This window comes from Ochlerotatus camptorhynchus, unplaced genomic scaffold (genome assembly GCF_037179485.1).
Source record: "Ochlerotatus camptorhynchus isolate MF236.1 unplaced genomic scaffold, CSIRO-AGI_Acam_v1.1 ptg000257l, whole genome shotgun sequence".
In the NCBI taxonomy this organism is placed as follows: domain Eukaryota; kingdom Metazoa; phylum Arthropoda; class Insecta; order Diptera; family Culicidae; genus Ochlerotatus; species Ochlerotatus camptorhynchus.
Window position 1 is genome coordinate 1,065,585 of NW_027040747.1, and position 15,948 is coordinate 1,081,532.

Sequence of the window (15,948 nt, forward strand, 5' to 3'; positions counted from 1 at the left end):
GGAAACCTTATTTCTGGACAATCTCATTACCACCTCAAAATTTCAAGAGCACAAATATCAGCTCTCACAAAACATACAACAATGAAACTGGAACTTTACGTTTGCTGTAGTGCAGTACACAAGGAGTTCCAATTTCATAAGTGATGTCACAATAGCGTCTAAGATTTGTGCTTTAGAAATCTTAGGGAATATCCACCATCATGACGGCCATTGTTGGGTGCTTCAAGGAATCACCTGAAGAAAGTCCTTCCTTCATATCTGTTTGTAATTTAGGAACCAAATGTAATAGAATATGTATTGGCATTGTTATGAGGTCCCGAATTTAATCCAGTTTTACTAAGTAGGAAATCCAAAATATGTACACGGGACCGATATCATAGGTTACTTCTATTGTATTTTAAATCAATATCTAGAAAAATGCTTGTCAACCATGCGGTCGTGTATTGTACACAACCCCACCAATTTTTTTTCCTTGATTTTTTTTCTGGCGATCTTGTTTTCCGTGCTGATCACCTATGCTACCGACGCCAGCGAGGCAGCTCCCACACCTGGACCCTACCTATCGACCCATCAACTCACGAACCAGGGACCAACGGCTTTACTTACCGAAGGAAGGCGTGATCAGAGATGTTATGCCTCAGAACATCACGGCGGCGCCGACTGGGATTGAACCCAGGCCTTCTGGGGTGAAAGATAATCACACTTACCACTAAACCACCGGTGCCGCTGCATTTTGCTTGCCTGGGACTTTTTCAAATCAAACCCCACCTTCAACACATCGCGTCCTAGTCGCGTTCACCGCGTGTTGAAGGAGAGCAGCCCGATGCGTCCCATCTTATCGCATATCGTGCTGCATGCACGTTGCTATCGCTATTTTACGCGGTCACCTTATTTTCGGCGCAGTGGAGGAGACGCATCTTTGTCGGAGGTGATCGCATGTTCATCGAATGTCAGTTTCGAATTATTGGAGGTAGGGGAACTTGCCATGCCCACGGTGGTGACTAGTTTTCGCCATCGGGCCTAATGATGAGGCGTTAGATTTTTGGGCTGACAACCACAAATAGTGTTACAAAATCTCATTTGAATGCAGATATGGATGATGCCCTGGAGATTTTTTTCCTCTCATATTGCCTATTCATGTACCACCGCCGGTTTTCTGAAGGATGCGGTTGCGTTTTTCGATAGGGTTTGAATATAAATATCCACCCATCACCGGATGACATCAGTGTGCCGCAGTAAACCGTTGCTAGACAAGATCCCGCAAATAGCTAGTGTAGTAAACGATTAAGAAATCAAAATGAAATTCGCCGTTGTGTTTGCCGCCGTTCTGACCGTTGCCATCGCTGCCCCTGTGGAAGACCGGGACGCTCAAGTTCTGCAGTACGAGAACGACAATCAGGGAATCGGTGGATACAATTTCAAGTGAGCTTAGCTGTGCAGAAGGGATTCGAGTAATGCTAATTAGTGACTAATTGATGCTTTTTTTTCATGAATTCATTTCAGATACGACACCAGCAACGGAATCCAGCGGGTAGAACAGGCTCAGCTGAAGAACTTTGGCGAAGATATCAATGCCCTGGTTGTGCGTGGCTCGTACTCGTACGTGGGTGCCGATGGACAGACCTACACCGTGAACTACATTGCCGATGAGAATGGATTCCAGCCGGAGGCTGCCCATCTCCCCCATAACTAAGATGTACATGGATTTTTTTTTGTTAATTGATGTTCTGTTTTAATTTTTGAGGTGATACGAAAAGCGAAAATGAATTATAGATGCTGTGAATAAGTTGAAAATTCATGTGTTTTCTTCAATCGACTATGATTAATATCGGACAAGGTACAGTGAATTATTTGTCAGCAAACGTACGATTTTGCAATAGGTAAACGTATCTTGAAAAGAGGAAAATAGTCCCTGAAACGTTGATAAATGCTGCATAAAGCGTGCAACGTTATTACTATTTAACTGTTTTTTTTTTCTATATCATACGTCAATAGTTGCCTAGTTGAGGGCAACTATATCGATGATATTACAGTAAATTATCATCAGCATTTGACCAAGTTGCATTCAAAATTTGATTTGCATTTTTGAATTTTTAAAATTATTGCTCGCAGAACGCTGTTTGATTAACTGAATATGGACGTCCATGCGTATGACCAAAACTTTCTGATCCAGTAGGCTATGAAATATGACTGTCATAATTTTTCAAACTCTCGGTTAGTAGATGCAGCTAGGCAATACTGAAAAGCGTGAACAAAAGTTATTTTTGGCACGATTAATATAGTTAGGAAAAGTTGGCCGCTTGACAAAAAACAGGTACCGTTCCGATTCAAATTTCGGACGATTCAAATTTCGGACACTTTCATTTTTAATTAAATATTACATCCAGTTAGAAACAAAGTAATAATGTTAGATGATCGTCGAGGGTACTAGTCAAAAAAATTTAAAATTTACAAGACATGTGGATCATATTCGACCGAGATAATCAACTTTTAAAAGTGTCCGAAATTCGAGTTTAAGTGTCCGAAATTTGAATCGGCACGGTATTATGATGCGGAATTGAAAAAACCAATAATTGAAAATAGTAAGCAAGAAAAAAGAGTTCTTTTACTTAGAAGAGCGGGTGAAAAGAAATACGAAGAAATCATTTTTTTTTTTCTCACTTTGCTTCAAAGTGTTGTACCTCAGGAAGTACGCAAATTACTTTTTGTTGATAAGTGTTTCTTAAGTAAAAAAGGATGGGAAACACGATGGTGCTTCCCATCCTTTTGACGTAGGACTACGTCTGTGATTTCTATATGGGGGTACACTTTGTGAAAACCGAAAATGGAACATGAAATAAAATTGTGAAAGATTTTGATCCTTAATAACTCAGCTGCCCCTGGTCCAATTTCAATAATTTTATCACCAATCGATCAGAAATATGGCTACGCATCGACAATGCTTCCGAATATTGATTTTCAAAAAGAAACTATTGCAAAACTGGTAAATTTCCAGCATTGTCCAAAAACGTCGAATTAACTTACAAATCCACCAATTACATACATGCATATTAGACTGATGCAAAATTTGACTTTTTCGCTCCACAGTGCTTAAATGGTTTCAAATCGGGTCCTGATTAGCCTCCCAAAGTTACAACTAATTTGGTTAGAAACAGACTTCACACAAGCCATTTGAAGCTTACATGTAAATTACTGTGGGATATCTCAACTTTCTGTTCATTGCCTTCTAGTCTTTTTTCCATATTGAGCTACGAAACAGTTCGATAGCCATTCTTGTAAACAATTTTCTCAGCTACAACTTTGCTGGAGATCGTTTCTATGTAAAAAAAAGACAGTAAAAAGTTATTAATTATTTAAGAGGTTGGTAAACTTATGACATGATCAAGCAGCTGCTCTGTAGGCAACACTGTGTTTTGCAGTGTAACATAGTAGCCATGATTTTTGTGTCCTATTCAACGCCTCAGAAACACCAATGTTGCCTGCTGAGCAGTTGATTGAGCATGATCATAAGACATCAGCGCATTGAACCATTGAAAACTTTCGATCCTTGCATTTAATCAAAAAGTGGTCTTGAACAAAGTTGTAGCTGAGAAAATTTCCTACAAGCACAGTTGAAATTTTTTGAAGCAGACTTATATGGTGAATTATTAGGTAGACATGAACAAAAATATTGGTTTTACCATAGTAATTCCCATACAAACTTCAAATGGTTTGTGCCATCTCAGTTTCTCACCAAATGGATTCAAATTTTGAGAGGTTAGTCAGGATCCGATTTGGAATCGTTTAAGTATTGTGGAGCAAAAATTTCAAAATTTGCATCACTCTAATGCATATGCTGCTTCCCCAGCACAGTCGTCAGAGAGTAGTAAGTAGACGAGACAAGTCGAAGTGGCATTCGCCTCCAAACCTTGGGCACTTGCGAATAGGGAGGATGGAATTGCGTAATATTTTGCACACTCATCGCCATATTCAGAACCACACGCTCCCAACGACCGCACAAAATGCTCTCCAGAGTTGTAATCTTGTCACCAAACTTGGAAACAGGGGATACACTCAAAAAATATATCACATATGTAATGCATGAAATCCATGTGAATTTCACATAGCTTTCCAAAAAAAAAAATTGACGACAACCTAAAGAAATCGTTCATGAACTTTGTCGTTCAGTTTTTTTCCTAGATTTTTTTGTTAAATAAGCTAGAATTAAATAAAAATGGTTTTTTCCCATACATTTTTTAACCGCGTGTGTACGAGGAAACCCGAGGTGTGCTGAAGGTGTGCCGAGAAAATGTGATCCGTGATGCCGTCACTGAACACGCAGCTGCCTACACGTCATCATCATCTTCCAAAGGCTTTAAGCCTGTACTACCACCAACATTTTCCTAAAGAGTTAATTTTCTGAACATGTCCGAAGGTATGATATTTTTTAAAAACTTCAACGGGTTCCGGTCCAGATGGCGTACCATCGTTAGTTCTCAAACGCTGCCTGACGGCTCTCGCGACACCTCTAGCCAACGTTTTCAATCTCTCCTTGATGTCTGAGGTTTTTCCAGCTTGCTGGAAAGAGTCTTTCATGTTCCCAATCCACAAGAATGGCTACAAAAGGACTGTTTCAAACTACCGTGGAATAGCTTCGTTAAGTGCTACCTCCAAACTTTTTGAGTTGATTATATTCGAAAATTTGGTTCAAAGTTTTGCACACTGTATCTTGTAACGTTGTTCATCTATTTCGATTAGTTTTTCATATGGATGCGGTTTATTTGTTTAGGATAGGTTTCCAATTAAAGGTATACCCATATATGAACCATCTCCAATGCAATATTTTGAATATATAGCATGGTTCGTTTATTTAATAAATTGCTATAAAATGGTATAATATATAAATTTCAATGCCTTTTTTCCAATGCAACTTTAAATATATCTCAACACTAGGTTACCAATTTATAGAATAATGTTGTTTGTCGAATGAAATGGAAAATGGCTTTAGTGCAAAAACGAACATTCTAGAATGTGATAGAAATGTCAAATGTCATTAGCAGTCGACATTGGCCATTTCCTCTAAAACAAACTAGGTAGCATTTAGGATTCTTCTCTCTTTACCAAACTCCCCCTTTGGAGAGGGATGGTGAGGGGTGGCCAGTGGTGGCGGGGGGGGACACCCCTCACCATCCCTCTCCAAAGGGGGAGTTTGGTAAAGAGAGATGAAAAAACCGATTTGTACCTTCCTTAAAAGTTGTCCTAGTTCGCTATTCTAATATCTATATACAATCTTCACACTGCCGTACTCTAACGGAACTATCAACTCTATGCTTTCATCTACTCCATCTATCGTATAAAAATTACCACTACAGTCTGTTATTTGAAATTAGCATCTTCAACTATGTAAATCGTTGACTTCACGTAGAAGTAATACTAAAAACATATAGTCAAAGTAGCAATTTAATGTTAGATTTGGCTGAAAAACAGTATTCCGCAAAGTTGTAGCTTAGAAAATTTCCCGTAAGAATAGTTATAGAAATTTTTGAAAAAGCTATATGGAAAATGGGTAGAAGACAATAAACAAAAATTTTGGTCTTCCCACAAACTTCGAATAGTTTGTGCCAAATCAGTTTCTTACCAAATGAGTTTAAATTTTGGGAGGCTAATCAGGACCTGATTTGAAACCGTTTGAGCACTGTGGAGCAAAAATTTCAAATTTTGCATCAGTCTAATACCCACCCTAAACCGGATTGTCAGCAAAACATCGCCGCGGCTCGATGGACCGCTCGAACGTTGCCGTACCAGCCGAGAAGTCAACGCCAACATAAACCCTGCGCATGTGCGTCATCAATATGGCCATTACACTAAAACATTTACACGCCACTCACACAAAGTTCAACCCGATTTAGAAATAATGAATTGAAATGAATAAAAGTTTATTCACATGAAATTACCTTCTGTTCTGATTTATGCTACGAACCATTCCCTAAGTCAAAGCTTTCCGTTCACTTCGGTTCACTTTCGTTTACGTTCACCTCGCTTTTCGTTCTCCTAGTACGTTCGGTGTGAACGTGTGTTTTAGCGGCGTAAGACCGTCTGGAAACGTGATTTTTTGTTGAAATTTAGAAAGCTCTGTCGGCGTAAGTATCAACCGTTCGAAGACTCCCCTGAGGACTCAATATTTGCTCTTTAGAGCATAGTCGGACAATTCAACACGACCACGGCGCATAACCTACTGCATTTTAGAAAACTTCTCTTCAAGCGACTTCGACGGACGGTTACAATCTTGACGGATCAGCATGGCCTCATGCCTAAGCGTTCCATGACGACCAATTTAGTTACGTTCACTTCGTTCATCATTCATGAAGTAGAACGTGGCCATCAAGTAGTTGCCATCTGCACAGACCTCTCCGCAGCATTTGACAAAATGAACCATGACATTGCGTTGGCTAAATACGACAGGATAGGTGTTCACGATGGCCTGCTTGCTTGGCTCTACTCCTACCTGACTGGTCGAAACATGTCTCTCAAGATTGGAGTTTATGTTTCTTCATCCTTCCCCGTGACATCCGGCGTTACCCAAGGTAGCCTTGCCTTACCGTACCAATCAGGCTAAGGCTGCTGTCCTAAGAAGTCGTCTCCACTCTACTCGATCCATGGCCACACTTCGCCAGCCTCGTAGTCTGCGAAGGGTCCGCAGGTCGCCTTCTACTTTGTTACTGCCTAGCCAGGAGGGCTAGTCTATAGGTTCCCCTAACCTCTGGTCTAGCCACGGAGGTCGTCCGGGGTGGGCTACATCCGCCTCTTTTTACTGGCTAGCTCGAGCTTGAGGCCTCTCGCACTCAGGGTCGGCTTTTGTCATGGAAACGCTATTCAAGAGTCCAATCTTTCCTTGATTAAACGATACACAAATTCACTTTAATCCTTTTTATTTCCTAACTAACACTTACAGTGGGTTGGGTGTGTAATGGTTGGCCGGCCGGCTGCTGAGGGGACACGTGGTCGCGGGTGAGTGGTCGAGGGGGGGGGGACCATGATGATACTGGGCGCCGTCGTCTGGTTGGGTTCACTCAGGGAACCAGTGTGATTGACCGTGGTTCGGGCTACGGCCAGGGTTACCATCGGGCGTGGCTAACACAGGGAAACAGCACGCGATGTCGGGATGAGCGCCGTCGGTTTTACCTCAAAACTCGAGGGATGCCGAGATTTGGTCAACAAGGGGGTAACACTGGGAGCTAGCGTAGGTCGTCGCGTCCTGATTGGCGACATAACACAAGGCCGAAGCCTCAAGCCGATAAACTTCAGGCTACGCGCGGTACAGACTAACCCTTTTCGCTCCGTGGGTGTCTGGGGAAAACGGCCACAATCGCTCACGCGGTTCTAGCTTCGTCTACTTAATTTTGCACGATGATCTGTTCACTTCCGTGGTACTTTGGAAAAAGCCTCGATTGTTGCTCCAGTCCCAGTAGCCAGCCGTTCATTTCTTCTTCTCCTTTTTCTGTTCCTTTCTTCCTATTAGTCCTATATCCACCCGCGACAATCCAATAACCGTCCCTGCAGCAATTTTAACGTGTTGTGTGTACTAAATGTGTATTTTAACAAACTTTGTTCTTGCTTTTATTATACATATATTTAACATTTTAACTTGTAGAGTGTGCAGGTAACTTGTATATTCATAACAAGAAGTTTATATTAACTTTCATATTTATTTTTAGACGTGTACACATAATAATTAGACATTTAACAATAAATCATTGACATTTTAATACGAATAGGTTTTTATTCGGCAAGCAAGTTGGGATATTACGTCGCAACGGTAACAACTTGGTCGATCCACCTTTCCCGCTGTGCGCCTCTTCTGCTTGTTCCTGTTGGGTTGCTTTCTAGAACCATTTGCACTGGGCCGTCGTTTGGCATTCTTACGACGTGCCCAGCCCACCGTAGTCGCCCAATTTTTGCAATGTGGACGATGGATGGTTCTCCCAGCAGCTGGTGCAATTCGTGGTTCATTCGCCTCCTCCACGATCCGTCATCCATCTGCACTCCACCGTAGATGGTACGCATCACCTTCCGTTCGAAAACACCAAGGGCGCGTTGGTCCTCCACGAGCATAGTCCAGGTCTCGTGTCCTTAGAGGACCACCGGTCTAATAAGCGTCTTGTAGACAGTCAACTTCGTGCGGCGGCGAATTTTATTCGACCGTAGCGTCCTTCGGAGTCCAAGGTAGGCACGATTCCCTGCCATAATGAGCCTTTGAATTTCTCTGCTGGTATCATTTTCGGCGGTCACCAGTGAGCCCAAATACACGAACTCATCGACCACCTCGATTTCGTCACCGTCAATCTCAACTCGGGGTGTGAGGCTAACATTGTCTTCCCTAGAACCTCTTCCTTTCATGTATTTTGTGTTTGATGTTTGATGGCAAGTCCAACCCGCCTAGCTTCAGCCTTCAGTCTGATGTACGTTTCCGTCATCGTCTCAAAGTTCCGTGCCATGATGTCAATGTCATCGGCGAAGCCAAGAAGCTGGATGGACTTCCACTCGTGTCTATCCCAGCTCTTCTGATCACACCTTCTAACGCGATGTTGAATAGCAGACACGAAAGTCCATCACTTTGCCGTAACCCCCTTCGAGATTCAAAGGGACTCGAGAGTGTCGCCGATACTCGAACAACGCACATCACTCGATCCATCGTCGCCTTGACCAACCTGCAATAGCTGATCTCGATCGATTGTGTCGTATGCGGATTCGAAATCGATGAACAAATGATGTGTGGGCACGTTGTATTCGCGGCATTTCTGCAGAACCTGCCGAATCGCAAAAATTTGGTCCGTGGTAGCGCGGGCACACATGAATCCCGCCTGGTATTGCCCCACGAACTCTCTTGCAAATGGTGACAGGCGGTGGTGAGTACCTTGTAGGCGGCGCTCAGCAGTGTTATCACGCGGTAGTTGCAGCAATCCAACTTGTCACCCTTTTTGTAGATTGGGCATACGACACCTTCCATCCACTCCTCCGGTAATATCTCCTCCTCCCAAATCTTGGCAATTACCCAGTGCAGCGCCCTAGCCAGTGCTTCACAAGTCCCCGGCAAGATGACAGATAACCTTAGTTTCACGTACCCACTTGCAAATAGTAGATGTCGCCACACAACGTAAACAAAGGGATTTTCTTTCACCGGCGCAACGGTGTTTCTCTATGAGAAACAAAAATTTTGTTTCACCATGTGTGTATTTCAAACAACATGCAAGAATGCCATATGAAAAGAGCGAATTTATGATTTTCGTGGTGAAATTAAATAAATCCATACAAATTGAACCGATTGATTGAGTTTCATCTAAAATTATCGAATGTTAATCAAAATACTTTGATTTCTTCAGTTCTATTGTGCTCTTGAATTTGATCAGCCTTCAGATTATTGCTTTGGACATAGTTGTGCTATGAAGGTTTACTTTCCCGTGTTTCTCTTACGGGGTTAAAAGTTAAACGCAGAAAGCTAATCCATATAGGGGAAATGACGGCTTCGGCATGACATACTATTTTCGGCAACCCAAATTGAAACACTATTTTCACTGGATTTTCTTACGAAAACACTTCGCTGAATGCATACAAACGATTCTTTACGCTTTCAGCTTCAATTTGACTATATTTTTACCACTGAGAAAAAGCAATCTAGCAAGGTTTTCTTGAAATGCAACACACGCACTACAAATTGTAGCTGATTTCGAGTTGCCGATAATAGAACAGCAGATTTACATGCAGTTTAAATGGAACGGTTGCCGAAGAAAAACTGGTTGCTGACAATACTCGCTCTCACTAGAGAAGATTGGAGCTTTGTAAAAGCGTTTCAAAACAGTTTTTGACAATTCTTTCGACTGAAATTGTTAGAGCAGCTGGCAGCAAAAGATTGTAAACAAACCAATACTGCATATGTGTGCGTTCCTTAGAGAAAAAGGCTATAGAAAGAACGTCGCTACTTAGGTTGCCGAGAATACGTAAATTCCCCTATATGTTTTTTTTTTTAACTATCATCATATCCATAATCTTCCCCTTATTTAGCCTAGTACTTGTGACTTAAGAAGTTGGCATCAGATAAACAAAAGTCTGTTGCGCCATTGTTTCTTTTAGCGCAGTAAGGGCTTCATACTGCGGATGTTTTGATTTGATAACATACTGGTAGTTTTTGGAACTTTGTTTTGCCCATGAATGTTTAGAAAAACTCCAAAAATTGTTCAAGGTTTTTTTTCTGAAATTAGGAGAAAGTCAAGTAAGAGAGATATGAGATAATTAAGAAAACACAAAGTATGGTGCTTGGAAAATGTTGACGGAACTTTCGGAAACTAATCATAATTTCAAGAAGAAAAGAATGAAGGGATATATAAGGGAAAGATATTCAAGGAACATTAAAGTGATTTTCCGCCCCTCGGGTTTTTGTGTGTGTAGCAAATGTTACCTTCATCACCTGTAGAGTACGGTCCTGTCCGATAAAGTGCAAATGTTTTACAACGTGCCATATAAACTAGATAATACACTATTTGAAACAATGCCATCAACGGCGCGGAATGACCCACAAGACCGATATTTCACAGAATGCGATTAAAATCGCATAATAAATTTATAGGGTGAAGAAGGTCTCAGAAGTTGAGAGAACCTATTCCAAACCAAAAGTTTTTTATTGCCATGAAAATTAATCGAGAACCCTACCAAAAGATGCTCTGAGTTGTGATGTATACTGCGGCAGAAGATATTGTCGGCGAAATACCGCTAACCATAACTACCAACTAGGAATATATTTATAGTCTTTCTACTACCAATGACATTCTGCACCCTACCAATAAACGATCAGACCGGCGACGCATGCCACTTTAATTCTGACCAATTTGTTGTACACGTTCCTTCCTCGGCCATCACATCGACCAACCATCACACCGATCTCCAGTGAGGCGGGTTTTTGCATGCCGATATCTCGGGACCTTAAGAAAGACGCTCTGCTGGCGGTTTCGATGCGCTTCTTGTGTGGCTCTTGAGCCCACTTTGTGAACTCAGTAATTGGATGCAATTGTCATATAAATCGAATTTTACGTCGAAATGGTTGTTAAACAGTTGGATGATGCGGATGAAAAATTGCTTTATACTTTATCTCGTCTGCTTCGTTAGCAAGTAGGTGCATATGTCTTCAGTGCCTGCGGGGTGAAGGTATGCAAAAAAAAAAATAAAGTCATTCTTCATGCAACCAGTTCCTCACTATTGCTATCAAAACTCTCCGCTTATTGACATTTGCAGTGAATCCCGATAGCCGATTGCAATTGAATTGGTGATGATTCATCGTATGAGGATCACCGTCAACGCTTAGAAAGCCAGGTAATTTGGCCAATGTCATCGACGAAAAAAGATATTTCAAGTCCCGTCTTTCGAACGTGAGAAGTTCATAAAGTAATCAACCAAGTCATAAATATGATGGTAGCCGAAGAAGTTGATGCATCGGACCATTATTGAGAATCATCCGTCAAGGTTCATAGATTTCTGCCGAAAAATCACATCTTCAGTACGAAGGTTGATTGTTTTTGCCTAAATGTCAAGATGGTTCGCTTAACGCGTCAACGAATAAAAAAATGTTGAATCCATTGATCAATGTATGCAAAAGCATATGATGATGAAAATGATTAAAAGAATAAGTTGAATCAGGTACGATTGGCTTAATGCAGCAAACTTATTCTCTTTGTCCAAAGATGCTGCTTTACCCATCTACCTATTCCATTTGATACGGCATGTTCAAATTGTACCTATCATCAACGGTCTATACCCGGAGCGAAATAAAATCTCAAGCTACGATTATGATAGGCATTATTTAAATGTTTCAAGATGCAGCCATCGGTTTGCTTCCTAATCGTCTTTATCATTTCAACCACCGTCCTCATGGTCCAGTGTAGAAGCACATTGATTCGAGATGAGGATAAACCCGTTCGTCGTCCACCATACCTTGTCGAACTTATATGGGACCTCCTTTCTGCTCTTGCACTGCAGGATCTGAGAATCAATGGTTTTTCGAGAAACACAGTAAAAACACAATGGGTCAAAATGGTAAATACAACAAGTATGTTTAGAAGGACTTAGATTTACGGTAGTAAACGTATGCGTGATGATGTTTGCACAATTCCTGAAGGGGATAAAGTGAATACGGAGGTGTTTATCGGCTGTTTTAGTAAGTATGTCCTTCCGTGGATTACTGAGCAATATGGACCGGAGCCAAATAAGGTCTTTCAGCAAGACGGGGCACCATGCCACACCTCGAAACGCACGCAGTTTTGGCATACAGCCCCGATCTTAATCCCTTGGATTATTCAAGGCCTGTGCCAAACGCCACTTCAGTACAGCAAGCCTCAGACAAACATTGACCCGCACCTGGAGAGATATGGATCCGGACTATATTATCAAAACCTGTTGAGCATTCTGAAAGCGTGTTAAGGCCGTAATTGAACTAATTGGAAATTCAGTCGATAGGTTTAAGTTATTGCAAACATATCCCTTTTGAATAAATGATGTTTTCTACCACGCAAATTTTCAGATATTTTTTCTCATGGTGCAACCATTGTCACGCATCCGGTTGCGCAGAATCTGACGAAATATTGATAGGAGCCAATGTCCATGATGGTGCTGGGTAATTTTAACATGGACCTCATGAACGAAGGGAGCTTGAAGTTCTTCGAGTTCATGAAGAAATCTTTGCACCTGGACATGGATCGTGAGTGGACTTAATTTTCGTTCTCCACGTCCGCCTTGGCTGTAAAAAGTATAACTCTTACACGTTAAACCATCGCCCAGTTTTGCCACTTTTCGAGTTCTAGGCTCTTAACTCAGAATGTTTATCATCGTTGCCAATCTGCAATGTACCGGAGTGAGAGCCAACAGCAAAGCCATGTTGTGTTCATCAGAACTCATCTGACAAATCAAATGGCCCTTTTCAGGGTCACACAAATTTTCTGGCTATATGAATTTCTATCTTCTCAATGCAATAAGGCAGTTCTGTGTCAACCATATAAGATCACCATAAATACTTCTTTGTACGGCTACGCTGGACACGGGTTGACCCGGTGGTTGGAAAGACAACACTAGCCTTCATCGCTACGAGAAATGGGCACTCAGAGAGCCCAGTTGCTTCAGGATTAGAAGGTTGGTTGCTACCGTTTTGCAGGTTCAAGGAACTTTATTCATGCCAAGAATTCATAAACAATCTCTTTTGAAATTAGTTAGTGGCCCTGAACATGGCCGCTTCGGATAGGGAAAATGAACGAAGCTTAACCTCAGGTGCGTCCCTGACGCTTTAGGTAACAGCGCCACGAATGACGTTTTCCAGCAACACCTTACCTTGAGCACATTCGGGTTTTAGATCAGACCGGAGATACGCTTGACATCACCACGACGAGCCAGATGACGGACGCCGGACTTGGTAATAGCCTGTAAGTTATCATGCAACACAACTAGCTCCTCCTTTGCCTCACTTGCCACGTCCAGTCATTGTTTATGCTTTTGATGTTTCTTCGGGTAAGGTTGAAACGAATGGGACAAATTCTAATATTCGGCTTTTTTATACCTACGCGAGGGTTAAATTCTTCTTGTTGTTGTGTTCTTGTTCTTTCATCGTTTATGATTGGTTGGAATATTTTTTCAAAAAATTGCATACAACGTATCCACATCATATAATGGCCGCACCAAGCAGACCGCTCGTAAGTCCACCGGAGGAAAGGCTCCTCTCAAACAGATGACCACCAAGGCCACTCGAAAGAGCGCTCCAACCACCGGAGGAGTGAAGAAGTCTCATCGCTACCGGCCAGGAACTGTCGCTCTGCGTGAGATCCGTCGTTTCCAGAAAACGACCGAGCTGCTGACTGCAAGTTGCCTTTCCAGCGCCTGGCCCGTGAAATCGCCCAGTACTTCAAGACCAATCTGCGCTTCCAGAGCTCGGCCGTTAATGGTCTACAGGAATCCAGCGAGACCTATCTGGTTGGTCTGTTCGCCATCCACGCCAAGCGTGTCACAATTATGCCAAAGGACATTCAGCTGGCTCTTCGTATTTGTGGTGAACGCTCTTAATTTCTCCGTCGAAATCTAACAAAGCCGGCCCTTTTCAGAGCCACTAAATGATTCTACAAGAGAGTTGGGACGGAAATTTCTGCTGCTTACAACTGATCGCATCACAGTGAATCCTGATCTTAAAATTGCAACCAGCAAGTGCCCTAGAATCAAAAGCGGTGCGATGCTATGACGATGACTGTAAAGGGCTTAGAGTCAGAAGGGTGAAAGCCAATTCTCTTTTACGATTTCCTCTTTTGTGATGACCATGGCTTCCTATTTCGCACTAATTCTGCTATGCTCTTCTATCATCCACAAAAAATATCAATGAATGCGTTTGCCGTCGAGTTAACGTTATCTGACCGTGCTCTTCGTAGTTGCTCCTCCGTGAATGATCAGAACTAATCCACTTGCACAGAGAACTACATAGATGGTGCTTATTTCCATCTTCAATGTACAAGCACACTAATTCAATCTATAGATCAATGCAGAATAAGGCAAAGTGAGGCAAAGTGAACAATTGCGAGGAAGAGGACAGGCCTGGGATTGAACTCCCTACCTTCTGCTCAGTAAGCAGAAGCGGTAACAACTGAACTACCGAACCTCGTCGTTATGCTACATCGACATGTTTCGTCTAGGAATGATTCTCTGATGACTGTGTTGGGGAAGCAGCATATGCAAGGGCGTTGCCAGGTTTCGAGCTAGGGAGGGGCGAAAAAAAAATTACCATGGAAAATTTGGCCGAATGCCATTTCACCGAACGCCATTTCCTCGAAAGCCTTTGTGTTGCCGAGTTTAGGGGGGGGGGCAGTCGCCCCCCCTGCCCCTATCTGGCTACGCCTATGAGCATATGCATGTACGTAATTGGTAGATTTGTTAGATAGTTCGATGCTTTTGGACGATGCTGGACATTTACTACTTTTTCAATAGTTTCTTGTTTAAAATCAACAACTAACAATTGCTGCGATGATTATCAGTTCCAAGGTAAGGCCCGATGGCATCTATGAATCGTTTAATTCACGTTGTATTTCTGATATGATCATGAAACACTTGATTGAGAAACCCGCTAGACACTACATTCAAATTGCCATCCATAATGTTCGCAGCATTGTTAGAAATATTGATTATTACAGAACCTTCTTTCAGAGCTCAAAGCTAGCTGTATTGGGGATTATTGAGTCTTGGTTACAGTCTTCAATAACAAATAAACCTGTTGAGTAAGATGGCTACAAAATTTTTCGTTTGATCGATTTTAGATAACAAGAAGCGATGCTACTGAATTTTATTTCGTATTGATGCGTATACAGCGTATCTCAAAATTGATCGTACAGCAGTACTTAAATTTTAGAAAAACGGCTCTAAAAGCACAAGTTCAAAAGATACGTCTCTGAAATTTTTAGCAGTTGACTCAGTATACATTTATCAATTATTGTCTCAGTATTGGGCATATTCGGGTGAGTTAACAAAAAGTTAAAGCAATGTAAGGAAAACGCGTTTTTTCTTGAAATAAAATTAACAGCTTAATTTTAGTCGTAATTAAGATCATTCATCTGCCACTAATTTTACTAAAATTCGTCCACTAGGTAAAAATTTGAAAATCGAGCGTTTTACTAAAATAAATCTAACTTCATACAGGCTCCTCCAATAAAAACCAAAATTATAGCAATAAACCAATAATCATGTGTTCAATCACTAGTCACGATTTGAAAGAAAAATACGTCTATTCACCATGTTGAAACAAATTTTCTTCTAGGGTGTACGATATATATAGAAAAACACTGTAAATGTGTGTGACATTTCTTCACCTGTTACAAACAAGCTAATCGATATGGTTAAATTTCTTTCAGTTAAATTTTTTCCTCTTTCCCCACTTGTCATATATCAGGCGGAAGTTCGTTT

General features: G+C 41.6%; 1 protein-coding gene across 1 annotated transcript; it reads left to right on the top strand.

Moving 5' to 3' along the window:
• Window positions 1-1,297: 1,297 nt before the first annotated feature.
• On the top strand, window positions 1,298-1,743 carry LOC135705032 (endocuticle structural glycoprotein ABD-5-like). The gene is made up of 2 exons (XM_065226584.1): window positions 1,298-1,422; window positions 1,504-1,743. The coding sequence occupies exons 1-2, from the start codon at window positions 1,298-1,300 to the stop codon at window positions 1,691-1,693; spliced, it is 315 nt and encodes a 104-aa protein (XP_065082656.1). The 3' UTR covers window positions 1,694-1,743.
• The last annotated feature ends 14,205 nt before the right edge of the window (window positions 1,744-15,948 follow it).

Coding starts and splice junctions, on each gene's coding strand:
- LOC135705032 (XM_065226584.1), top strand. CDS start 1,298: ATGAAATTCGCCGTTGTGTTTGCCGCCGTTCTGACCGTTGCCATCGCT. Junction 1,423..1,503: donor ATCGGTGGATACAATTTCAA/GTGAGCTTAGCT, acceptor AATTCATTTCAG/ATACGACACCAGCAACGGAA.